Source organism: Corvus moneduloides, chromosome 2 (genome assembly GCF_009650955.1).
Source record: "Corvus moneduloides isolate bCorMon1 chromosome 2, bCorMon1.pri, whole genome shotgun sequence".
Lineage (NCBI taxonomy): Eukaryota > Metazoa > Chordata > Aves > Passeriformes > Corvidae > Corvus > Corvus moneduloides.
In genome coordinates, this window is record NC_045477.1 from 81,037,267 (window position 1) to 81,063,922 (window position 26,656).

Below are 26,656 nucleotides of genomic sequence, written 5' to 3' on the forward strand. Positions count from 1 at the left end.
TGTGCAACCTGCTGTAAGTAAAACACTGAACTATGGGCTTTCAGATGATGATAAAAAGAAATACTGAACAGGTATCTCACTGAGCTCTGCCTGTTCTGTGCAATGAACAAAGCAGGGGTGGGAAAATAATTTTTATTGCAAATAAGTAGAGTGTTATAATGGCAAAATAAAAGCTGCACAAATAATATTCTTTCTGGCATTTTCCAACTCTGAGGCCAATATTTCACCTTGTAACGGAGGCTTTTATACATTACTTTTCTCATGGAATTGATACACTTTTGTAATTAAGTATGTTGTACTCCTTTAAATGTTATGTGTGATATTCAACATGTATGGAATTTAATATTTTAGTTGTGTCATTTACTTTCATTCATATAGTTCTAGCAGGCTGAAGCGAGGAAATGTGTATTATGTGGAAAGGCTTGAGGTTAGGGAAGTTGGGACAGACACAGAAGAACTGCTCAGGGCAGCAAAAGGAAGCAGATCATCCTGGTGTGTTTGCACATTCATAAATCCAGAGTAACTCCTGCACAGTTGTAACAGGTTAGGTATGGAGGCCACAATTTTTTTTTGCATTGACCATACAGTCAAACTGGCTTCAGATATCCTAGTACGTGCTCCAAAGCAGGGTTGAACAATGATGCAAATTGCTCCTCTGACATAAGCTCACTGTGCCAATTCAAGCTGTCCAGAAGGAGTCAGTAAATTGTTTCTGTGCCATACCAGGTGGTTTGTTCTGCATCTGCCTGTGTCCATCAGATATCACCTGTGAACATATAAAAGCAGTGGAGGCTGGTATGTGCTTTAGCTAATTCACGTTGCCCAGATTTGCCATGGGTCATACCTGCAGTGCCAGGCCACGTAGCCACACGCAGACCTGGAATGGAGCAGCGGTGGAGTAGTCGGGAGAGGCTGAGCCATTTTTCAACCTACCTGAAGATCTCAGCTGCTCTCCTGCGCCGTGGCCTCGATGGGATGCTCCTGTCCTCTGTGCTGAACCTCAGCAGTCGGTTCCTGCATTCAGTCTGTTTCCATGGTTCATTTCTCTTTCAGAGCTGACATGCTGTTTGATGTTGCCTCCTACCAACCCTTGGTAATAATATATTTTCTGATAGTCTCTTCTTAAATGAATGGAAAGTGTTCATTTTTAAAAGTGGTAAAGAACTGCCATTTGTAACACCCACATCCATTTTTAAGAAAACAGAAAACAGATTTCTTATTGAAGGTGAGAGAACATTTTCTATGGCAAGCATGATATCCAGATTCTTCCTTATGCATATGACTAAAACAGTACAGATTTTTTAATTTTTTTTTTTTTGCCTTGACTTAACTCATCAACATGAGATACTTCTCTCATCAATGTCAGGAAAAAAAAAGTACAACTATGTGGGTGGCTTGAAGTAGCACAGGGATGGCTAAGCTGAGTCAGACCACAGGTCCATCTAACCTAACACCTTGCCTCCAAAAATGGAGAGTCCAAGGAGGATGAGAACAAGGCAAGCATGTAATGATGATGCCCCTGAATATACTCCCCTGGTCGAAAAATTGAAGGCTTGAGAATTTCTTGCTTATTGGAGATTTCTCTGTATTTAATAGCTCTTGGTGGGTTTATCTGCCATGAACTAGTCAAGTGGCTTTTTCAACACCTTTTTAATATGATATTTTTCATTCAGCTGTTTTTCTAGAACATGATTCCCCTAAAGCCTTTTTGGGAAGCCAAAGCTAAGCCCAGGCTAGGTTTAACAGAACAAAGTCTGATTGCAATACTATAATATTATAACTGCCTTAGGATATCTAGCATTGAAAGTTACACCAATGCCACATGCCATATGCTGAATGATGGGGTTATTCCCATATAAAACTCTAAGTAACAGGGGTAAACCTTCAGAAAGGAGAAGACTGCATACTAAGGTTTTCAAAATAATTTTTGGCTCTCCGATTCGTTCAGAAAGCCTGAACTGACAGTAATATACCTAATGCACAGGGATCTAAACTGAGCCCTCACAGAGTCTGTGTATCTGGGATGCAAAAATGAGGTGGTTCCAGTTTCAATGAGCTAAAATTAAAAAATATCAATTAAAAAAGTTTATCTTGTAGAGCAAGGGCACAGATGAGGGCAGTGCTGTGAAAATGGCCGTGGGGAAGCAGCCACATACCTAAACCAACACACCTCTAGGTGAGAGCCATTCCCCATGCTCCAGCCTTCAGCCTGCCCTCCTGAGCCAGCTGCACAGCGCCTGTGCCCACCCCAACAAGTGGCAGCACAGCTCTGTGGCTGACAAGGGCTTTGAGTGACACCATCCCACTCCTACTCATTTTCTCCCTGCAGCCGGCTCACTGGATAGAGAAACTTGGGCTTAAACTTAAACTTAGCTAGGAGAAGGTTAATTCTCTTCTGCTGCAGCCCAACAGTCTGTGGTGCATGGAAATGCTCCATTTCCTCTGCTGCTCTGCCAGGCATAAAGTTATGCAACTGCTGTGTGAGGACACAAATAATGAGGGAAAACGAAGAGTAGAAAGAGGAAAAAAGAAACAAAGTGATGCCAAAGAATGAGAGAGAAGCTAGGAGGAAAAGAAAAAGTGGTGGACAGAGAAGGGTCTCTCAGCAAATCCCACCAGGTATTTTGGGGATACGGTGTAGCTTGGTGGGCACTGGCCCCCACCCTTACCCATGGGCGCCACTGTCGGACGCCCACGTGATGAATGAGGAGGGTTGCCCACACCTGCTTGCCCCACTCTCACTGCAGTGGCCCAGCTACACTGCCAAGCTTTTTCCTTTAGTGCCCAGGGAATACTAATGTGACCCCTCAGCTAATCCCCTGCCACACCTCTGAGGGTCCCTGCTGCTTTTCTGAGTGTGATTTTTCAATGATAAATCTCACTTGTACTAATTATTGTTCCTAGTAGTAAACGCGGTGTAACTGGAAACAACACGAAGAAATGTCTGACGTGAGTTATTTTTAGAGTCATGGTTTGCATGAGATTACTTAATGCTAGTGTATTTATTAAGGCCATGGAGCAAATTAAAGTGACATGAATAAAGGTCTACGTACATGCAAACTTCCTTTTCATCCAGGCAGGGCTGTTCTTTAGCCTGAACATACAGTGGCTTCTATTCCCAGAGGGAGAGCAGGGATACAAGTGCTAAACAGCATTTGGTGAGACTACTGGGATGTATAGTTTTGTCATATATTAAAAGTGATACAATTATAAACAAAATTTTGCTTTAGAAAAAGCCTAATGAAAAGGAACAATTTCAAAGTAAAAAAAACCCAAAACCATATTAGTTTGCAATATTTTCTCTTTTCTGGCTTATTTTTCTAGGAAGGTAGCATATCATCAGTTGCTCAACTCTGATGAGGTTTCTTTTTTAAATTCACAAGTGTTAATTGATGTTAAATTATGTAATATTCAGTATGTGTATCACAAATAAGATTGACTGTGTAATCTCTGTTAGAGAAAAGATAGAAATATTGAAGTCATTAAAACTGTAGAAAAATATTCATGAAATTATAATATTTATCCTGAATTTTGCTTTCCTCTTTGCATGGCTTCTATACTTGTATTGACAGTAATATTCCATATGAAACAGAAAGCAATTTACAGAGTCTTTAAAGAAATCCTAATGAATGTTTCATGTTCAAATCTTTGTGTTGCTTAGGATACACATCAGCAACTTTGCTCCTTGTTAATGCAGAAATATCTTTCATAACCATGTCATCATCCCTTTTAGAGCAAGATACATTTGCGACCTAAAGAGCACTCTGGCTCTTCAAAGGGAAGGGAAGAAATCCAAAGATAAACATGCCTACCATTAGGTATTCCTAGACCTTAAGCTCAGTTTCAGATAGGCTTTTTCTGCTGCCTGAATTCATCTACACAGATGTTCATTAATTTCCGTGAGAAATACTTTTGGAACTAAAGTCCCACACATGATTCCCCTGGTCTTTAGTTCAGAAAGATGCTAGATCATGTTGAGTCTCAGTGTCAAATATCTCTGTGGGGAAAGACTAGAAAGCCTGACCTATTTGCATATGTGAGCGAATATGGCAACAGTCTGCTGCACTAATGTGTGAGGAGAAGGTTATTTGACAATAATAAATTAGCAAGGATGATAACTCACAGTTCAAAAAAAAAAAATAAAAGAAAAGGAAAGAAAGAAGTTCCTCCTTGTTTTTACAGACAAAAGGCAAAAAGAAAGAAGGAAGAGAAGGGAACATCAGTTCAGAGAATGATGCTGGATTTTAATAAAGGCTGGATGGCTTCATGGCCCCCGAAAACATTTATGTATAAATGAGTTGAGATAATAAGGCTAATCAAATGTCATGCTTCAAGTAGTCAGTTCATGGCCTGAAGGGACTGGGAAGTGCTTTTTTGCCTCTGTACAGATGTGCTTCATTGATTAGGATTTGTCCATTTCAGAGGAAAGTTGCAGAGCCACAGGCATCTGTGATGACTTGCTTGAGCCAGTATTCTTATGGAGCCCCATCAGCTTCTTGGATGTTTTATTTTATGTGAATGCACAGGTTTTGCAGCAGCCTGAACTCTGTCATGGACATGGGTTAAACATGACTGTATCACACAGAACTATCACTGAGAAATCATGGAAATTTTGCTTAAAGTTTGTGCTGCAGATCAAGGTGCAGAGATTCATTTGATTGAGTTAGCAGATTGGTGGGTTTGTGCTGTATCTACAGGACCGAATTCATATAATCTCTATGTAGTTTTCCTGAAAGGTAAAGAATCCCTCACAGAAGTTGCTCAGAAGCCTAGGCTTCTTTATTTCATCTTACTAGCTTCTTTCTCAGAGCATAACATCCACAACTGATGGTACAGTGCAGTCCACAGCCTTGCACGTGTGACTAAGCCTGATTCATTAGATTTGAGGTCAGAAGAAGGAGGTGGTCCCATTTCTTCTAGGTATTCCAAGGTCAAAGGTATGGTAAATAGTAAAAACATCACAGAGTTACAATTGAGTTAAGAAGATGAGCACTTATAAAGCTGTGTCTGTAAGACATTCAGAATATTAAAGCAGATAACAAGGTATCACAAACAAGATTTGTTTTTCATATCTGCAGGGAGTTGAGAGGACAGTGCAAATAACTTTAATACCATTTGTACCTTAACTGTGGTGCCTACGGGATGCATTGTTACAGAGCTGAAATCACTCATGGTCGCCCACTTTGGGGTTTGCCTACAAATTGCAATATAACACAGAACGAGGCTGCATCCTGGAGGCTGCCTCGCCATGGCAGCGTGACCTGGCTCTGTGTCTGTGTCTGTGTGTGTGTGAAAGGTCTCATTTGGGCTGGGTATTGCAAGTAGTGAACTTGGAAAAGCTTTATCAAAGTTCTTTGCCTGCCAAGCGTGTAGCGGAAATTGTGCATAAAAACTGATTCCCTTTAAAACTACAGTCTTTCTTGTATGAAATTCCATCATAAAGTCACTTCTAGTTGGTAAAAGCTTTTTTCCTAAGATACCATAGTATCTGTAGACAAAAGCTTTATGACATCAATTTTTGGAAAGCAAGTTAAGCCTTTGCTAAGATTTGGGGAAGATTAGAGGGCCCCCTTGTGGATATTTTATGCATGTAGGTGTCTATATATATATTTATCTCTGTAAAAAGGTACCTGTGAGATCAGTGGAGAAGGAAGATGGCAATTTTGCTTATCGCTTTGAGTTACATTATTCATACCAAACATTTCTGGGTTTTCTTAGACTTATGCATTCATACCAAATATTTCTGTGTTTGCTCAGGTGCTACAAAGTATTTTAGTAAAACACAAAGTTCAGTGTAAAATGGAAAGTCAGCAGTCTGTCATGTAAGTATTCAATTGAAATACCCTGTCATCTTCTTGTTTATCGTCTTACAGGTAAAATCACACAGTTGCATTGCAAGAAAAGGAATTTTAGAAGAGGAAAAAACCAGCATTTTTGTTTTACAGCTGGGTAATTTCCTTAGGTTTTGTGAACTGTTTCAATGTATGAATAGGGAGCACTACCCTTATAATGTGTTCATGAGTACAATCACCTGAAGTTCTTTTATCTCTGTATTGTCATGTTGTTTACCTTAGGGGAGGCAAATCTCAAAAGTTATGACCAAACCTAGTTGCTTTAAAAACTCAGCGGGTAGGACAAGAAAATGATTGTGATGCCTGGATTTTGTGATGATCATTTATAATTTATGGTCATTATGCTTGACGTCAGAATTAATAAAGATTTGAGGCAAAGCTTAGAGAGAATAAATTAATGTACTTTCAAAGGGATTTCAATTACTGAGCCCTTTTTATTGTTAATTACTTTATTAATTGAGCAGAATTGCTGTAGTGATTCAAAATGCATTGCAGTGAAAAATCCCACAGAACTTTTATCTGAGTATCCCAGACTTGGAAAAGAGTGCCTGCAACTGAGCTATTAGTTGGAAATCAGAGAAAGCTCAGCTAGTGAGGGAACCTGGTTACACTTGTGGCACAAACTGGTTTCCAGTGAAGCCAGTTATAGAAGAACACTGGTGATGCTTGTGCTGCATGTCTTACCTAGCCAGAGAATAAAATGGGATAGCAACAGCTCCTTCAAAAAACAGGAAGAAGATGAAAATAAACATTGTAGTTGAATTTAAAATAGCTGATTTTGCTTTGTTTTAGACCTAACAAAATCTGACTGAGGAAATGTAAATGTCAGAAGATTTAAGGATCTGGCTACATTTTATTTGTTTTTTCAGGGGATCTTTGAAACTGCATTTACCAATCAAGCGTATCCCTGCAGGCAGCCAGGACCCTTGTGATAACAGATCTCTCATAATTCTGCATGAAAGTATGTAGAGATTTTTTCCTTTATAACCATTTTGAAAGGCCTTATGTTGTTTACATTACTGAATAGGCAGGAATTCTGTATTCCCACCTTTTTGCCCTGGAGCTGGAGGAGTGCTCATTCTCCCAGGCAGTAACCTGCCCCATGGAGACTCCTCCTGAAACAGGGACTTGTCTAGCCTTTTTGGCAGCTGCTGAGAGACTGTGACCTGATTGTGAGGAGGGTTTTGTGGTTTTTCCTTTGTGCTTAAGGGATATTTTATGAATCCTGTTATGCCTAGCTGTTGCCCATGACTACAGGTATCAGACTTGCTCAGGAGGGTCTCTTCCCAAATGGGTTTTTGTAACCCTTTAAGGCTATATTGGCAAAATAAGCTCAAACTGCAGGTCCCTTGTGAAGCACTGTCTTCAGGTTTGCTCTTCCCTTGTCCCTTGCCTGTCATCACCTTTCTTTTCTCTGGCCAGCTCTTGTTTTCTGCTGCCACTTCCTGCTGTGGGCCATCCCCTTAGCTCATTTCCCCTGTACTTTTAACGTCTTCCTGAGAAAGGCACGTTCAGAACTTCCTCCCCAGGCTGGGGCCAGAGGCAGCTCAGGGAGGTGGGTAGGACAGTAGTGCAAATGCACCCTTATTTCTTGTTCCCTTCTGTGCAGTGGCATAGCAAATACAGAGAAAAAAGAAAACAGCAATTTTGAGTAAATGAGTCACATGTACCCCAGATTTACACAGTTCTTTTCAGACACAGGAACCGCCCAGGCACAATAGTGACAAGATAGAATGGGGGGGATGTGAGCAATGGATTCCTCCTTTGCCAGTCCTGGCCATTAAAGATTTCTTATTCTCCCCAGCACAAATACCTTGCATATCTTTAAAGAATCTTGTAAGATGCTGCACATCTATTGCTTTTGAATAGTATTTCCTCCTGTGTGTGCTCACACCCTGCTCCTTAAGAGGTGCAAGGGGTTTTTTACGCGTGTGCTTGATAGAACAACACAATTCTTATTGTTTGAATTATTGTTGCATTTTGTATTTGTATTTCTTTCAGCAAGGTTCTTACTACTTCACTCCTTTCAGCAATTTAAGGAATACTTAGAACAACTGAGCTTGATATAATTTAGGTAAAGAACAAAAATCACTGGAGGGAACTTTGTTGGATTTGTGTCTCATCAAGAAATGATTTACAATTTGTATCAAGCTTGTTTGTTTTTCCATCAAATCGCCTCATCTAAGCATTTCTATTCCAGACCACTTCACTCTGAAACAAATTGTCATTTCCCCATCTTAACCGACCTCTGTGTTCTCACATGCACCAAAGCTGGGACCACCAGCCTCTGGGCTGTGACATGTAAATATCCAGCATCCATCTGTGATAGCAGAATGGAAATTTACCTTCAATAAAGTATTTGATAGACCAGCATCTGCAAAGTTATTATACAAGGCAGAAAACATGAGGCTGAGCCTAAAAATTTTCTGGTGAACAAGAAGCTGGTAACAAAATAAGATGTGCTGAAAGAGGAACTTAAAGGAAAGTTATCCATTAATTTCCACAGGGCTAGTGTTAACTCTGACCCTATTTCAGGTTTCCATTACTGATATTGGCACTAAAACCTTAAGTATATTGATGGAATTTGCTTAATGACCTTGAGGATTTCATAAAAATAGGTTTGGTAGTGCAAAGTGCATGGTCATGCATCCGAAGCCAGCAGAAACAGATATCCTCTGAGTGCTTGCCTGCCAAAATGGGGGGTCTTCATATTCGTAGAATCACAGAATGGTTTGCGTTGAAAGGGACCTTAAAGACCATCTAGTTCCAACACCCCCTGCCATGGACAGGGACACCTTCCATTAAACCATCTTAGCCAGTAACACGGTGAGTCTGAGTTTCCAGAGTTATGTGGCCACATAGAGAACCAACACGGTGTAACACGGTGAGTCTGAGTTTCCAGAGTTATGTGGCCACATAGAGAACCAAATGCAATGTGAGGGTGTATCAGAGGGTGTATACATTGCCAGTGGAGGTAAGAAATGTTTATTGTACACGGCATCTCTAAAGCCCCGTGTGAAATTTGCTCAGTTCTAGCCATGTAATAGTGAAATTTGAAGTCATGCAAGTTCTAATGCCAGGAAAGGACTACTGTGATGATCAAAACCTGGGACAAATCTCAGGAGCTCCTTACTTTTGTAAGCCCCCTATCAAAAGCTGGCATGAAAAGCTGAGATGTTGGAAAATTCAGTGAAGGGGTCTAAGCATGACCCAAAGGTTTTGAGGACTGCAGTGTGGTCTCTTACAACTTTTCTTATCAGAGGAAACAATAAAAACTAGTTCAGCTTTGTAAATTGAGAATTGAGAGGTGTGATTGCTCTCTGATCTTCAGGTTAAATGCTATGTCTCCTTCTCTGATGTTACATTTATAAATCTCCTTGATGTATTTGCAGTGTTAACTCAAGAACAACTGGATCTAAGTAGACCAAGGCCAGGTTTTGTCTGGGAATAAGACTTGTATTCCTAACTGTAAGAAGCTACCTTCACAAGATGTTTTCAATAGGAGCAGTGGCATGAAAATGATATTTCAAAAGGGGCTAGGATGCTTTAGGAAGGGGATAATGGAGTGCTGTTATCTGGGCTAGCAGAGTAGGGCACTGCGATGTCTCTGAGAGCTTTCTTTCACTAAATAAATCAACGGATTTCTGCATATCTGCTCATATTACTCTTTATTTTCTTCACTGCCAATGAGGCTGAGCTTACCTTCATGTTTAAATATAGAGTAAAATGCCCAACTTTATGCTCTGTGTTTGAAAATTTATTCCTAAATCCTGAAGGCAACACACAGGAAAAATCTCTATTAGCTCAGCGCTCACACATACTCATGTGCTATTCATGTGCTTTTTCTAAAATACTGGTATGAAAACCGTGGGTAACTACATCATTTCATTAGCCTAGGAGCTGCTCAAGATCCAGACTTGATACCTGTGAACAGAATTAATTTCTTTAGGGACATGTAGTGGCTGCACTGTCCTCTCCAATTTCTGCAGACTCTATATTGAATAACATGTCATTGAAATAAATATTCATGAAGTTGCTCAATAATTCAGGGTGTGCTGATTTGGAGCATTATAGCCCTAGTTAAAATCATATTTAAAAAAACCCACAATCTCTTAAAAGAGACTAAAAATCCTCTGTACTGTTCCTGGAGTGGTCGGGAAAGACCAAGGCAGAATGGTGATGATCTAGTTGGCGAGTTGGTTCTTGTTTGATGTGTTGTCTGACAGGCCTGTACATTTGGTGACAGCAGATTTTCAGCTGTTATTCAGAATCCCAGAGCCCCTGGGGCGAGGAGTGACTTCAAAAGGTCTCAAATCCATCCCCCTGCTCAAATCAGGGTCACCACTGAGCACAGGTGGGGTTGCTCAGAGCGCTGTCCAGCTGGATATTCAAAATCTCCAAGGGTGGAGGAAGCAGAGCTGCTACTGACAAAACTTTCCAATGATTAATTATTCTCATAATGAAAATTGTTTTCCTTGTATTCTCACACTTTTCAGTTTATGGCTATTGTCCCTCATTAGCTATCCCACCATGCACAAGAGTGAAAAGCCTTGCTTTACCTTCTCACTGGCCTCTTCTTAGGTGCTGAAAGGCTGCTGTTTGATCTCCCCCTAATGTCTTAGACACATCTTTGAAATACTTCATTAAAATCTGTATCCTCACAAATTTATATTCTCCTATGTCAAGAAAAAAAGTCTCAGCACTCCCACTTTCTTTTTGCAGCAGTAGGTCCCAAGATACATTTTCACTGCTGATTTTGAAGGGCATGTGGCAATGTGACACGTCAGGAATGTGATTATTATTGTCATGATTATTCATTATTTTTAAAAAGTAAAAAAATCATGTCCTTACTCTAAAAGCAGACAACATTTTAAAAGGGAATTGTCCGTTTGCATAGTCCAAGGCCAGTTGTCTTCATTCCTGAAGTATTTAATAAAAAAAAATTAGAGTCTCCACAAATGTGGTTTTTTACCATTGTTTTAAGTACAGATGTAGTGCTGGATTTTGAAACTCATCTTTTTTTCTATATTATATGAATCTATGAGCCAGTGCTGTGTTAAAATAGCTTACTTGATATCTCATTCTTCTCATATCTTTGCATAGCTCTACGCCATTATTGAATTTGTTCTAGCTTCACATCAAGGAAAATTGGACTCTTTAAGTGGAAAAATTCCTAATGTTGTACATGCAGCATTTGTGTTGCCAAAGGTTCACTCCCTTTCTTCTACCCTTCTGGATTACCCTAAATCACTACTGTTAAAAGTAGTTTGATGTCAGAGAGTGCGTGATCTCTAAAGACACTCCTTGTCATCTGTCATTCTTTAATCAGGTGTAGGACACTAATCTTCTGATCAACAACCATGCAAAAAAAAAGATAAAACAGTGCTATAAAGCTTTCCTGAGGTTTTTCTGATGGCATGGATACAGAATTTAATTTGATATTTCAGAGGATATTTTTAAAGAAAAAAGGGCTTGCAGTATCTAAACAGAAAACTTGGGAGTTTTATAATGAAAGCAGTGAATTACTGTAAAAGAAACTGAAGTTGGTGACAGGGAGTATTCCTCCTAACATGCAAGGAAATACAAGGTTTCACATTTCTTAAGTGCCTCACAATGCCCAATCACCCCATTTCTCTTGCCTGTAACAGACTGTGTCATCACAAATAACTTCCCGAGCAACCGCCTTTGCTTACCAGAACCAGAACTACAATCGCAGCTGTCTGACTCCCAGCCCTCCCTCTGTCATGCTGATATACTGATAGATCAGCAAGGACAACAAAATTATAATGGACTGTTTTTCTAGCAGTCCATTGGATTGGAGATTTGTGTGAAACAATACAGAACTTGCTAAAAAACTTTGTTTTGCTTTGGGGAATGCTCCAACTCTATAAGCATGTTTAGAAAGAGGTATTCTACCATGACTGGTAGATGTATAGGTACAAAGAGGCATGAAATGGAGATTATCTGTAGTTACTCCTCACTCATTACAAAATGTTATGTTAGTGGTTAGTTTTTGATGTTGGCCTGAACTTCGCATTCTGTGAATACGTCCCTTCAGGTAAGGACCCTTTGGCTCTAGGCACAGGGTTCACCTTGCAGATAGAGAGACCTGTACAACACAGACACCTCCAGGTCAGCAGTTAAGCTTTTCTGCGGCCAAGGTACGCGGTGTGATGCAAAGGGAGCCTCTAAGGGTTGCAGCTCGTGCCAGAGGTGGCCCCTGCCACGGCCAGACACACAACACTGCCTGTGCTGAGCAGCTTCCTGCTGGTTTCAGAGCTTGCCTCGATGTGTAGCTCATATGTAGACCACTGCAATTAGATGTCCTACCCTGGAAGTAGCATCCAGTCCCTTCTCTGACCAGGCATATCCTATGGATTTAGCTGCTCTTTATGGTACTGGAGTAACAAAAGCCAACAGAGGCTTGTGGCCAACTCATAAATAGGAAACAATGGCCAGTTTTTATTCCAGTTGGATTCAGAGCCATGGGACAAAATTTCAGAGGAATAATGAGACACATCTAAAATTTTATAGTTTTGTACCTCAAAATTAAAGCTGGGGTTTTTTTGTTTTTCTTTTATTTAACTCTGCTAAGTTCTCCTTTAATGTCGAGTAAGTGTCTGTACAATATTACAGCCACTAAGTAATTACAGTGCTCATCATCCCAGATAAAAACAGCAGAAATGGTGAGTGCTCAGATCCTCTGAGAAAACAGCCAAATAAGTGCTTTTCCTACATGCTGAGCAGGTGATGCATGTGGTAAGAGGAGATAAACCTTCACTTTTTAATGGTGGTGGCTGTTCTTTCAGTATAAGTCTTGTAAAGAAACCCATGAAAACCTGAAAGGACAGCTAAGAAATAGTATTAATGTCACAAACTTATATAAAGGATTTCTTAGAAAACTATTCCATCACAGTGTCTAGCATCCTGTGACAGACACTAAGATTAAGAAGCCTGTGTGCTCCTGCTACATCATCTTTGCAGAATTTTGTGGGACAGCTAGGGTTTATCTGTCTGGCTTGGTGGATAAGCTGTATGATACTTCCTGCAGCCAGATGGACATGCATATATTTTGTGCACTGTTTCATAGATTTTCATTACGGTGCCATTGTTCTGGATAAGTATACAGTCTGTTCTTGTTATTTTGGGCAGGTTATCTGTAAATTAAGCACACCATGGATGCAGAGACACTCTGCACAGAAATGCTGCCAGCCTTGAGCTGATACATCTGCATTTCACTAGGGTGACTGACCAGTTCAGATCAGCCTGACAACGTTTCTTTGCTTTCTGCCTTCCCCCATCCTTCCTGTTGCATGCATTTGTTCCCTAATTGTACATGTACTGCATTATACTTATTTTTGTTTCATTTGTTTACCCTCTTCCTTTCACCATTATCCATACTGACGATACTTTGCCCAAAGAGAGGTTGCTGATTGTGGGCTAACTATTACTGCCTGTGAGAACCTGGGCTTGAGGATAAAATTGGGAAGTATATGGCTTTTGTTCACACAAAGCCGATCCTTCTTAAGCCTTCATCTTGCCACAACCTCTGTTGGTAGCAGAAGTGTGCTGACAGGATGGCTTTTGGTGGGTATTTAAGACCTTTCCTTGGGAACACACTCACTTCCACAATTAAAGCTACTAATTTCTTATCTCCACTTAGGACATAAACTTGACACGGGCTTTTATTTTCCTTTCTACCAGAAAGAACCAGAATGTAGATGGTTTTATGGTACACCTGGATTTTTCAGTCACTTTGGTTTTTCTTTCTTCTGTCTGCTAATGTTTTCCAAAATACTCTCTGGTGACTCTTTTTCTCCACCTCAAATACTCTTCTGTCTCTGCGTCCGCTGCCATGAGCACACTCTTCTCCTTTTATGAAGATGCCATTCATCCTTATTCCCCAGGAGGCCCTATAGGATGTTTTTGTTCTCAGTGTGTGGTGATCCTTCAAGTATTTAGTAAATCTCCCTCAGCCGGGACATCTGTTCCATGGTGATAGAAGAGGCAAAATGCCCTGGTTTGGGATCACCTCTGCTAATAGCAGACTCTGCTCCTCTGAAATTAATTTCTAAACCAGAGCAATACTATTGAAGGATTAATGTAAGATTAGAGTATTTATATTAAAATACCTTATAATGTGGAAGAAATACATGTTCTTAGGTTATAACTAGAAGCTCGTTTTATCTGTTCTGTTAATTAAAGGTTTTCTTTGCCTAACGCTAATGAAGAGATTGGATTTCATGCAAGTAGGACTAGAGCCTTAGGAATTACCAAGTACTTTATAACTCTAGTGTAAACAGCAGTGTGCAGCCCACGCTTCACACTGGTGCTTGTTTGAGCCCTTGCATGGATGATCAGGCCCTTGCCCTGACCATCACTTTTCCAAAAAATCAACTATCCCATAGTAACAACTCCAATAATCCATTAGTTTCAGTACATCATGCTCGAAAGGAGATTGCTTAATCTAGGGAAGCTGCATAAAGTTTCCTTTCAGGAGGAGCTAACACTGTGACTAGGGGGCTGGTGTTTGAAATTAAATCTAGACTGTTCTTACATGACTACGTGTTTATAGAGACAGTCACAAGATACATTGGCAAACACACACTTATGCATTTACTATCATTTTTGTATCATTGACAAATCCAGGTTATGGCCAGATTTCAGCGTAAATTTTTACACACACATGCACATGCTGATATAGATATTGATTACATAAATATAAATATATATATATATATATATATATAAAACTTGTATGGTTTTTAACTAATTTGAAATATTTTATGTAAAATATCTTCTCCCTGACATACCAGCATATTTTTTTTGGCTAGCCTTTAAGCACCGAGGGTGTCTCTGACAGTAGTTTCAGTAATCGATTATGGGAGTCTATTAAAATTAAGGCAAGAAGTCTGTGATGAGTTTGCTTTGACAAACAGGGTAACAGAAGTCATTACTTAATTCTTTGCTCAGTATTTCCCACAGTGGGTAGCCCTGGAGTTCAACATAGCCACGTAAGTGTGAGCGTGGGTGATGCAAGAGGGTCGCTTACACCGACGAGAACAAGTGAACATCTGTATTCAGAGTGGCTCAAGAATGTTCAGTATTTAGCTAACTTTATGCTATTTTACTGAACAGTGAAGAAAGGCCATATCCTGTTTCATATTTTTACAACCAACTTCTTGTCTTTATTATGAGCTGACTCCTTGGCCATTCCCAGTGTGATTGAACACTTGTGTGTGAGGAACTAAGGGCTCCAAAATACTTCTATAATTATTCCATAAGTGTCAACATTTGAAAACAATTTGAAAACAATTTCCTAAGATAAGTTTTATAATTTTTATAATTTTACAACTGAAACAAATGTTCATGGCCTTCATGTGTTTACTTATATCATTATTCTAGAGACATGACACCCTTTTCCATAAAAGAAAACTTGGTGCACAACTTGAGTGCAGCATCCCTCCAGTCCAGGGGTAGCATGTAACAGTGTCATCTGGTCAGTGTCCAGGATTAGGTAGAAGAAATCTTAAGGTCTTCCAACCTCAGATTGGTTAAAAGGGTGACAGAGGATCACAAACAGAAGGTTAATCAGAAGGTTGTAAATGGTGAATGCAGCATAAGTTATCAGCCCCTCAGAAACTAAAAGTGTGTCAAGCTGCTGTTAAAGAATGTCTACCAGTTGAAGAAGCCATTCAATGGGTAACACAAGAAGGCAACTCTGAAAGCTGCAGAAACCAGAAGCAGATTAATCTGGGCAGGAAAAACTCTGCAGAAGTTAGGTAGTCACAAGGAGGAGCAGCAGCAGACTGGCAAAGGTTTCTGGCCCAGTGTGCAGAAGGGAAGCTGCGGGTGTTATACAAAGATGTGCTGTTCTCATTTCCATGCATTTGCTTTGTACTCCTGTCTATTGCACATCAAACACATTTACATATCCAGGGCTGAAATGGAAATGATTGATGCAAAGGAGGTATTTTTGTTAATTGTTGTTGCTCTGAGTCATGCCTGGCTGGGGCTGCTGGAGATGGGTGAAGAAAGACAGAACTATTATTAGCGGTATAAATAACTGTCAAGAGCAACTTTTAAATCTGTCTGTTACCACATATTAACATCCAAAATTACCTGCAGAGAGGAGGGGCAGCAATACAAGGACGAAGCCAGTGCCCCATCTTTGTTGATGTAGATGTGTGCAAATGCCTCTGAGTCTTTGTCCATTGTTTTTTTGTCTCTGCTCCCTTGGAATTTCAACCATTTTTGGTCACAACCCTATCAGTGCCTGCTGGATGTTGCAACAACAACTTCTTATGCTCAGAGTTGATGGGTGTTTGAGAGTTGGGCTGTTTTATCTGCACAGCACTTGTGAAATGTGTCCCCTTTTTTCCCTGTAAAATGGAAGGTAGTTCTTAATGTGCTCTTATACATGCAGTATAGAGCCAAGATGTGATGAAAATCCAGTCTGAGAAGAGAAAGCTGTGCCTGAAGTGCCCAAAGACTGCTTTTCATAGTCGAACTATCCTGCAGAGCACGCAAGAGGATTTCTTGTACTTCCTGCTCTGCAGGACAAAAGGGATTTTAGAAATACCTGTCTATGAAGGGTTGTGTGATTCTTGGGTCCCCTGTTGATGTGGGCTGTGTAAGTAACTGAAGGGGACCAAAACAGCTGACATGAGGTTTGGCCATGTGTGAGCAGCAGTCAGAAGACCCAAGCTCCAAACAATTTTGGAAATGCCATCCTTCAAAGTATTGTCTGATGCTGACAGAAATCATGGCTTTCAGTGCAAGTGATAGGGAAAATACATCCATGGCACTTCCTAATTTAAATCCACCTGTAAAGCTTCTGCTGTGAAATAAGTCTTGAAACAGCTGTTTCTATTAGATAGTAGTTCAGGAAATTACCCTGCAGCAGAACATAGTCCATAGTTTGGTCTCATAACCTTATTCTGGAAAATATACATCCTGTAGGCAGAAAATTGAGAATGAATAAGAATGAAGCATTCAGACCTGTTTCCCTTTGCTTTGTCTGCACTCTGGAATATATTTGCATATTTAGCAGTATGTGGGGAAATAAATATTTTTATGGTAAACCTAAGGTTTATGGAGATGGTGAACCCTTAGTGGCAGGAAGTAGGTGGTATCTGAAAAAGCAAAGTAATTGTCTTGGAGGTTGTCCCAAATTTTGAGATTTTTCATTTAAGTGGAGTTAGCTCTTGTATGAGATGACTCTCCCAAAATGTTGGTTTGTTTACAGGGTAGCTTGTCTTCAGCAGGCTTGCTTCCTGCTTACTTCCCTCATCCTTCTCTAGGCTGAAGAGGAGGTTCTGAGATGTGGATACAATACTGCTGCTAGCAAGAATTTTTCTTGCTTCTTTCCAGTGCCATGAGATACTTTTCTCTCTCACGGAAGAGATTAGCAGAGTTCTATAAACACCTGCGACCTTGCAGAGCTTTGTTTATGGTACAGTAGAAAAATATTTTGACAATGGATGTTTTAGGATTTTAGTCAATCACCCCAAGGGGTGGCTGATCCTTTGACCAATTAGACTATGAAGAAAAAAGTCTATAAAAGAGTTTGTAAAATAATTAAATGAATCAACCTTGCTGCACAATTCCTGCCTCCTCTCCTCTCCTCCCTACCATTGCAGATACCATAATACTGAGACCAGACTTTTCTTAAGAAATCTTAGGGCTCATGATTTATTAATGTGTAGTTTGCAGTAAGATGAGTCATGCAAACTCATGAACCTATTTTTGTACCAGACTATGCGTTAATTTTAGTCATGAATCCTCTGGTTATTCTAGCTGAGAGAAACCATAAGTATTTCAGTTTTGCTTTGTGTTTATGCTATCACCTTATAATTCAGGTGAGTTATTACTGAGTAAGACATCTCTTAGTAAAAAACCCTCAATCTGTGAAAGCCTCCTTGATGCATATTTAATTGCAGTCCCTTTCAGATTGCCATAAATAAGACATACAAACTGAATTTAATAGCAGAAAGATGAACTGACAGTGTGAGTTCTGTAGTTACTTTCTCTATTTCAAATCAATATATCTTGGTGTCTCTTTTGTATTCTTGACAGGTGAGGTTGAATAATGATAATCTTTATACCAACAAATGCTTTTGTACTGCACGATTATAACTAATTTCAATCAAGCACTTGTCTAAAATTAAGTCATATGAATGGATTTTTGGTCTCTTATTATCTTCACTCCAACCCACTTAATAACAGGGTTTTTCTTAAGTAGGTGGCTCATGCCAGTCTTCCACATGGCGTTATTTTTAGCACTTGCACAATCCATATGAAATTGTTCATGCTTTTCTTGGATTGTGACCAAGCGCTGTAGGGATTATCATCCTGTGCATCTTGTGAGATGTGCACGTCTCAGTCCAGAAGAGAAGTGGCAAGATTATTTCAATCACTTTTCACACTTCTTCTGATATTGCTGGCGGTTAGTATTTCAACATGGAGGGGAGAACACTTCAGTTAACTGGTTTCTATATAAAGTAACTCTCACTGAACAGTTGATAGGTCAAAGTAATTCCGTTTCTCTGATAACTGCTTATTTCCTTTCATCTCTCTCTCTCCCCCCCCAATTTACCTTGTGTTTTATTCATAGTATTTATGAAGATTTTACTGTCTCAGAAAGAGTCACCTGTAGCAACTACATTGCACTGGAAAAAGTGAAGGGTGTGGTGCCAGTGGCGGGTAATGTTTTTATTGGAGAATAAATAGGGAAATCTACTGAAGTCTTAAAACTGTGTTTAATTCTATGTTTCAGGAATTTCTATTACATCACCATGCTGAGGGATCCAGTGTCACGGTACTTGAGTGAATGGAAGCATGTGCAGAGGGGTGCGACGTGGAAAACATCCCTTCATATGTGTGATGGAAGAAGCCCGACACCAGACGAGCTGCCTACCTGTTATGAAGGAGATGACTGGTCTGGAGTCAGTTTACAGGAATTCATGGATTGTAGCTACAACTTGGCCAGCAACCGCCAGGTGCGCATGCTGGCAGACCTCAGCCTGGTGGGGTGCTACAACCTGACTTTTATGAATGAGAGTGAGAGAAATATGATTCTTCTCCAAAGCGCCAAGAACAATCTGAAAAACATGGCCTTCTTCGGCCTGACGGAATTTCAGAGGAAAACACAGTATCTCTTTGAGAGGACATTCAACCTGAAATTCATTTCACCATTCACCCAATTCAACGTCACGCGGGCCTCCAATGTGGACATTGGCGAGGATGTGCGGCAGCGGATAGAGGAGCTGAATTTCTTGGACATGCAGCTGTACGAATACGCAAAGGACCTGTTCCTGCAGCGCTTCCAGTACTCCAAGCAAGAGGAGCATCAGAAGAACCGGCTAAAGAGGCGAGAGGAGCGGCGACTGCTGCGGGAGCAGAGAGCTCACCAGTGGCCAAGGGAAGAGGCAGCAGAAGTAGCTGTTACTGAAGATTATAATAGTCAGGTTGCAAGGTGGTGATGCTCCTCCATCTTGCCTAACCAGTGAGAGGATCAGATTGTTTGTGCAACGTGGCTACCTGGGAATTAGCCAAGGGAGACCTACTGCTTTGGTAAATGAGACCACGTCTGACAACTTCCCCTCCTTATCTCAGTTTTTCTTGGTTTCTGCCAGTGAGAAAGTATTTTTTTCTCAATAGGTATTGATTAGTGTTATTAAATGGCAGTAGAATAAGACTCCTGTCGGAAAAGACTTCCTTCAAAGGCCTTATCTATGAGAATGGGTTGAAGAGAGAGAGAGAGAGAGATTGCATTAAGAGATGTACCCTGTACAATGTGAGCTACTAAAACTTGTGCAGACATGAATGATAAATTGGGGAAAAATACCTGGCTTGGTTCGTTTGTGACATGAGAGCTGGTTTATTTCGTACTGTTCATTGAAACTGTAGTGCATAACTTTCTAGTGAATGAAATGGAGAAGGTGCACACATTGCCCTTCAAACTTCTACATGCTGTGTTTTGATTAAGGGAAGAATTTGATGAAAAAAGACATAGGAAGTGTTGGATTGGGGCACTGTTCCAAAGGTCAGCAGTCAGAGATTGATTAGGTGAGATGGTGGAGAGGTTGGCTTATTTTCCTGCAGATGCTGAGAGTACTAAGCCAGCCAGGTAGGAACCATCTTTCTGAGTGCGTGTGGCAAAGGCGAGCTTTGAGAAATGAGGTCTGTGGAGCAGCTGAGCACACATCGCAGAGATTATCTGGCTGGGGGCAATGAAATCTGCCTCCACATTCACAAAAGGGGTCAAGCAAACTCCAGGGAAGAGGAAATAGAGAAGGAAAAGCTTAAATATTGGTGTGACATTTTCCAGATTTGCTGTAAAAGCCTGGAGATACATTGTCTGTGAAGGTAGGCAGGTATATGATATTGTCTGTTAAAATACATTGATGCTGAGTGCATACAATTTAAATTGGTTTTCTCTCTAACTACAGTAGTGGCTAGAAAAAAAATCAGCTTTCATTTTTATAGGATACGTAATGGATATGTGGAAAGTCTTGATATTTATTACTCTATATGAAGATTCTTTGTAAATTTATTGTTTTCATGATGAGAGATCTGTATCTGTTTTTCTTCCTTGTCTAGAAAAAGGTTCAATGGGTTCTTCCTCCACATGTTACATTCTTGTGGCTAAACTGCATCTGTTTATTCCAAGATTTTATGTTGTTCCATTCGTAATAGTGAAATTTTAAAAAGAGGGTCCTATGCACCATAGATCTTCTGAGAGAGTTTTTTTTCCTTCTTCTTCTGGCATAAATGTAAAGCATTAGGAGGAAATTTCTCTAAGTGCCTCAACATGGCTGCTAAATCAAGATGCTGAAAGTATATTATTGCATGCATGAATGGCTTTTACCTTACAGATTTGCTAATTAGAAGTACTGGAGTACCTGATGTGGATGCACATTTCTCGCTTGTTTTCAAAATTCAAGGTTTCTATCCAGTTGGTTGAAAAAATAATGTGTTACAGAAAAAAGAGGCTCAATTTGAAAGTTTGTCCCTTCATTTCCGAGTTGGATTTTTTTTTTGGTGCATGCTGTATCTTCTTTTCTTCTGAAAATGCTATTGCTACTTATCTATGCAGAATATAAAAAATACAATCTAACGATCCTGCTGAGAGGTAATGCATACAATAACACACTGAACATGAAATATCATAATAGCATTAAGAAGTGAAGAGGGCTACCAGGATGATGCCTCACTATCAATGTAGTTCATTAACAATATGCTGCTTTATGTCTGATTGTCAATATGTTACTCTGGGGTGAGTAGTGGTGGGTTTTGGTCCCTAATACCTCTTCCACTCATGGATCATGTACATCTTCTCCCACCTCCACATTCAGAAGGGAAAAGGCAGGGCTGCAGATTGTTGTTCTCCTGTCTGAGCATGGGATGTCTGCCTTAGAGGAGAGTGAGAAGCTCTCTAGGCTACTGGACGATGCTGCTTGGATCCCCATCACCTGGAAGAGGCGCTCAGACACCTCGCTCACGTATGGACACCAACCTTCCGAGACGTAAATTGAAATCTTTACAGTCAAGGACTGAAGCTCGCTCTGGGTGTCCTGGCTGCAGGACAGTGAGGTCATGAAGAGCGAAGGCTCACTGGCACAACTGCACCTTTAGCACGGTGCATGTTATTCACAGTGACCTGACATCTTACCTGCTGGCACCAGGGCTTTAGGCTGGGCTGGCCCTGGCCCTGTGGAGGGAAGGAGCTTTCTGGTCGGTGACACAGGAATGATGGAAACTCTTGCATCTCCCCATTCCTGTGCCCATTGCCACATCTTGCTGGAGACCACACAGCATGAGAGGGGAAGGATGCTTTTGGCACCTGATGCTCTGTCTCCAGGATTTGCAGGTGCTCTTCTTGTTTCCATGAGCACAGGGAGCTCGGGGTGCTGGGGAGACCCTGAAGGGCAGGGGAGAAGCCAGCCATGTGGGAAGAAAGATGCAAGGCCACACTCACATTAAGGAGCAAGGTAAGCAAGGAAGTAAAATAAATGCCAACTCTTGTTTTGTAGTGCATCCCTTCCTCTTCCTCCTAAGTGCAAAAAAATAGTTGCCCCTTCCTCACATACCTTACTCATTGCCCAGCGGGCCACCTCTCTATGCTGCCCACAGCAACTGGGGCCTCATTTTTCATTTAGAAAATGCAGTGTTTTCTTTTCAAGGGAAAGGAGACAGTGCTCAGAAATACTTCCCTGGAGCCTCACCAGTGACTGTAAGTATCAGTTTCAGCTGTCTAAGCATACCAACTGTTCTCCAGACTGTTCCTTCTGCCTGATACAAAACAAAGCCTAATGAGGAAAATCGAAGCAGTTTATAGGTGGCTTACATTAGCTTTAATAGTTTGGCAACATCTTAATGTGATGCCTAACCTTTTTCATCAGTTATTTCCCAGGAGTCAAGATTAGGGTCCTGAAGAGCTGTTAATGTGCTGCGGCATCTATGTTAACGGCATTTGCCTTAACACTTGGGATTTAGTTAAAATTGAAGTTGTTTGTTGGATTTTCTTTTTTCCTCTGGAGCCGAGTAGCCCTGGTTGTGCAGGCGTGGGTTTGTTGCTTTTGTTGTTCGGGGGTTTTTCTGGGACGGGTGGGCAGTCAGCAGTTAAGACCTTGCCCAGAGCCCTGCGACTGAAGGACCTGGCACCTCCTTCCCTAGCTCCAGCAGCAGATCCAGCAAACTCACTGCACCAACAATTCTGTTTTTCTTAGCAGAGTTTCCTTCCACATGACAAATAAAGCAGTTTGGAAACACCTTCAGGCTGATTTCTAAGACACAGGCCTGCAGCTTTCCTCCTCTTGGGCACTGTGCCTGAAATAATGTAATGCAAAAGCAAAATAAAGGTCCTGCTTCACATCTCTGTTATTCCAGGTTTTTATTGCTCTGACAGCATAAACTTCACCATAATTACACTGGCCCATATAAGATCAGGGAGCAGCATGTTTCTTTGTAAAGCTTCATGAGCAACAATGCTATAAGATTTCTGTCCATCTTCCTGGCATTATTTTGTTGCTTAAACAAGGCAGTTTGGCTTCTGCTACTGTGGTGCTGAAAAAAATCTCAGTCTTTTGTAATGGCGATGTACTTGCTAATCTCTCCCATCACATTCCCAGCACTGCCTTTTCCAGTTATATAATTCACTCTAGGCTTGGAGTGGACAGAGAAACATGCTGTGTCATTAGAACTTGTTCCTGATAATTTGATGTCTAGTTCAAGCACTCACCTTATGGCCTTATGGCCTTATTAAGGAATGAAAATTTGTCCTCTCTTCCCCACTCATCAGTGCTGACAGTAAAAACCTTTTTCACCATCAAGAAAGAAAAAACCCGCTGTTTCTGATGTTGGGTATTTTCCACTGCTATTGTATTAGTAGGGAGGCTGTCATAGCCTTGCTAGGGATTCTACCCAACATGCAGCAGTTATTTGCTATTCACTAAAAACAGAAATACAGAATAAAAAAGTCATGGAAGTCAGATCCAGAGCCACACTTCATAACTGTATCATACCCATTCAACCAAATGGCAGGTCACATCACCTTTGGGTCTGGATATGTTTCAGATTTGACATCCATGACTAAATCAGGAGGCTTTTAAAGTTGGTTTTCTCGTTAGCACATGCTTCCTTCTGCCCTAGTGGGATCTTGTTTCCCACCTGCACTCTTGTATCAGTTATGAGTGCTGCTGTTTTAAAACGTATCTCACTTTTTCTTCCCTCTGTTGCTGTTCCCCTGATACATATGGAATTATTCTTTTTTTTTGGTCTGGGATAAGGATTATCTTGTTTCCAGACTGGTGAGGACAACTATGTGTGGGATGAACAATCACAATTATGTCATTCTGCTGGAGTCGATGGCTGTATCCTCCCTACATGTAACAAAAGCACACTCAGAAAAAGTACCCAGTTTCCACTGTAACACTTCGTTCAGTTTGGGTCCTGTAATACTTTCTTTGTCTACATTTCGTGGAGGGAAATGGGTTCCATAGCCTGCAATGTCCTTGGCTTTCTTCTTGGCCGTATCACTAGCTCTGTGATTTCAAATAAATGTTGGAAGAGAAAAAAAAAATAAAGAATTCCTATCAGTTGCCATATTTAAGATGAAAGAATAAATTAATAGGCTGTAAATTACTTTATTCTTTAGGAATTTTCCTTCTGTTTATGTGCAATAATGTTTGTGAACTCTGCTACTAAGAGATTGTATTGTGAGTAATCATATATACTTTCATTCCTATTTAAAAGATAGTTTGTAGACCTAGGGATTTTCATTGATGTAAAGCACAATTTAATGAATTATTTAATGTGTTTAACCATTGTGATGTCAAAAGCAATTGTTTTCATATATTTATTTGTTGGTGGTTTTCTGTAAAATGATGCTCATTAAGAGATCTGTTAAAAATGAAGTTTTGTTGAATATTGTTGGGTCCATGAATTACTTACGAGAGCAAATAAACATTGATTGTGTTTTTGAAACACTAAAGATTCCATTTTATCTACATAGCCATAAAAATGACTAAAAATGTTCCAAGTCATAGTAAAAATCTACTGTGTTTTTTTTAACAAAATGTACATTGAGGAAAATCATGTTGCTATAACTTATTGTTTAATTATGTTAGGGCCCAATACCAAATCTTTTGATTTGATTTGGACTTCATTTCTGCTCCTGCAGCACTGAGGGCCAGCCCAAACTGTCAGGATAATCTCCTGAGCTCCTGTGGGGAATAATGAGAACTTGAAGACTGTTGCTGCACTGTCAGCCTCGTACTGCTGGTTTGCTCTTGAAGTCTACCTATATGAAAGCTGTGGGGTGGCTCTGTATGGTAGGGACAGTTCTGACTCTCCAGAGTTTGTCGACAGTGATGAAAAGGTCAAGTGTTTATGAGTAAGAATCATGGGAAAGGCCAACAAGGCCAATATCTTGGTGGGAGTCTGTTACAAACCAGCCAACCAGGTTGAAGAGGCAGATAAAATATTCCATAAGCATCTGGGGGAAGACTCACAACTGTTAGCCCTGGCCCTTATGGGGGACTTGAACTTACCAGATGTCTGCTGGAAATACAATCCAGTGGAGAGGAAGCAGGTTCCTGGAGTGTGTGGAAGACAGCTTCCTGACATAGCTGGTGAGCAGCCCGACCAGGGCCTCACTGGACCAGTTGTTTGTGAACAGAGAAGAGGTGGTGGGAGATGTGATGGTCGGAGGCTGTCTTGGGCACAACGATCATGAAATTATAGAGTTTTCAGTTCTTGAAGAAGTAAGGTGTGAGTCAACAGAACTGTTGCCTTGGGTCAGGAGGGCAAATTTTGGTCTGTTTAGGACCCTGGTTGACAAAGTCCCTTGGGAAACAGTCCTGAAAGGCAGAGGAGTCCAGGAAGGCTGGACATTCTTCAAGAAGGAAGTCCTAAAGGCACAGGAGCAGATGTCCCCATGTACTGAAAGATGACCCAGCAGGGAAGAACCCCAACCTGTCTGAACAGAGAGCTTTGACTGGAATTCAGGGTAAAGTAGAGACCTTTGGAAAAAAAGGCAGGTGAACTCAGGAGGACGACAAGGATTTTGTGAGGTTACACAGGGAGAAAATTAGAAGGGTGAGGGCCCAGCTAGACCCTAATCTGGCTACTGCCATAAAATACGATAAAAATGTTTCTCTAAATACATCATCAACAAAAGGAGGGCTAAGGAGAATCTCCATCCTTTATTGGATGTGGGGGGAAACAGTGACAAAGGATGAGGAAAAGGCTGAGATACTTATGCCTTCTTCACCTCCGTCTTTAGTAAGACCAGTTGTTAGGATACCCAGCCCCCTGAGCTGAGAGACAGGGACCAGGAACAGAAGGTAGGCCCTATAATCCAAGTGGAAATGATCAGCAACCTGCTACACCTCTCAGACACACAAAAGTCTATGGGGCTGGATGGGATCCACCCGAGTGTACTGAGGGAGCTGGCAGAAGGACTCACTGAGCCACTTTCCATCATTTATCTGCAGCCTGACTAACCAGGGAGGTCCCAGTTGACTGGAGGTTGACAACTGTGACATCCATCTATAAGGAGGGCTGGAAGAAGGATCCACAGGCTTGTCGGCCTGGCCTTGGTGCCAAGGAAGGTCAAGGAGCAGATCACCTCCAGTGCTTTTATACAGCATGTACAGGACAACCAAGGCATGAGGCCCAGCCAGCGTGGGTTTGTGAAAGGCAGGTCCTGTCTGACCAACCTGGTCTCCTTTTATGACCAGATGACCCACACTGGGGATGAGGGAAAGGCTGTGAATTAATAATTAGGACAAAAACCCGTACAATTATACATATGCCTTGCAACAGGATTGTGTTAGATAATGTTTTGCAGCCCCTTTCAGTGCCACCAATGAAATGCCCACTGCAAGTGTCCATTTTCATGCTACTCGTACCATTTCAAGGAAACAAAAGGGTTGGATGACTTTGTAATCTCCAGATTTCTCTAAATTGTAGTGGGAGTATCTCACTGCTTGCTTGGTTCCTGATGGGAAACTAGTTTAGTTCCTGGGAGACAGATGTCAGCCTCCATAAACTCACACTATTGTTTGAAACCAAACTCCCAGAAGCTGCTGGCTGAGTGGGCCCAAAGGCTGGATCCTGACAGGGAAGACAAGATGGCATGGTGAGTTCATACTACTGGGGAGCAATACAGGCTGCTAAACAGAATAATCCAGTGCTGCTTATGGTGCCCTGAAGTTGCGCATTGGACCTTCAGCTGCTGTTCCAGAAGGATACAGATCTCAGAAGAGATGCTTTGTCATATACATAAACCCTGTGCA

The 26,656-nt window shown here is 41.0% G+C and overlaps 1 protein-coding gene across 2 annotated transcripts in view; it reads left to right on the forward strand.

Annotated features, from left to right (window-relative positions):
* HS6ST3 (heparan sulfate 6-O-sulfotransferase 3) overlaps positions 1 to 24,348 on the forward strand; it is a 292,866-nt gene extending 268,518 nt beyond the window's left edge. Inside the window, exons 2-3 of one of the 2 annotated variants that reach the window (XR_004238348.1) lie at positions 18,631 to 21,847; positions 22,040 to 24,348. Coding sequence is in view for 1 of the 2 variants with exons in the window: in XM_032100062.1 (XP_031955953.1) it covers positions 18,631 to 19,336 (706 nt within the window). In the remaining variant the exon portion in view is untranslated. Of the gene's footprint in view, positions 1 to 18,630 lie in introns of both variants that reach the window. The other variant, XM_032100062.1, reaches the window with a different exon arrangement.
* Positions 24,349 to 26,656: the final 2,308 nt, after the last annotated feature.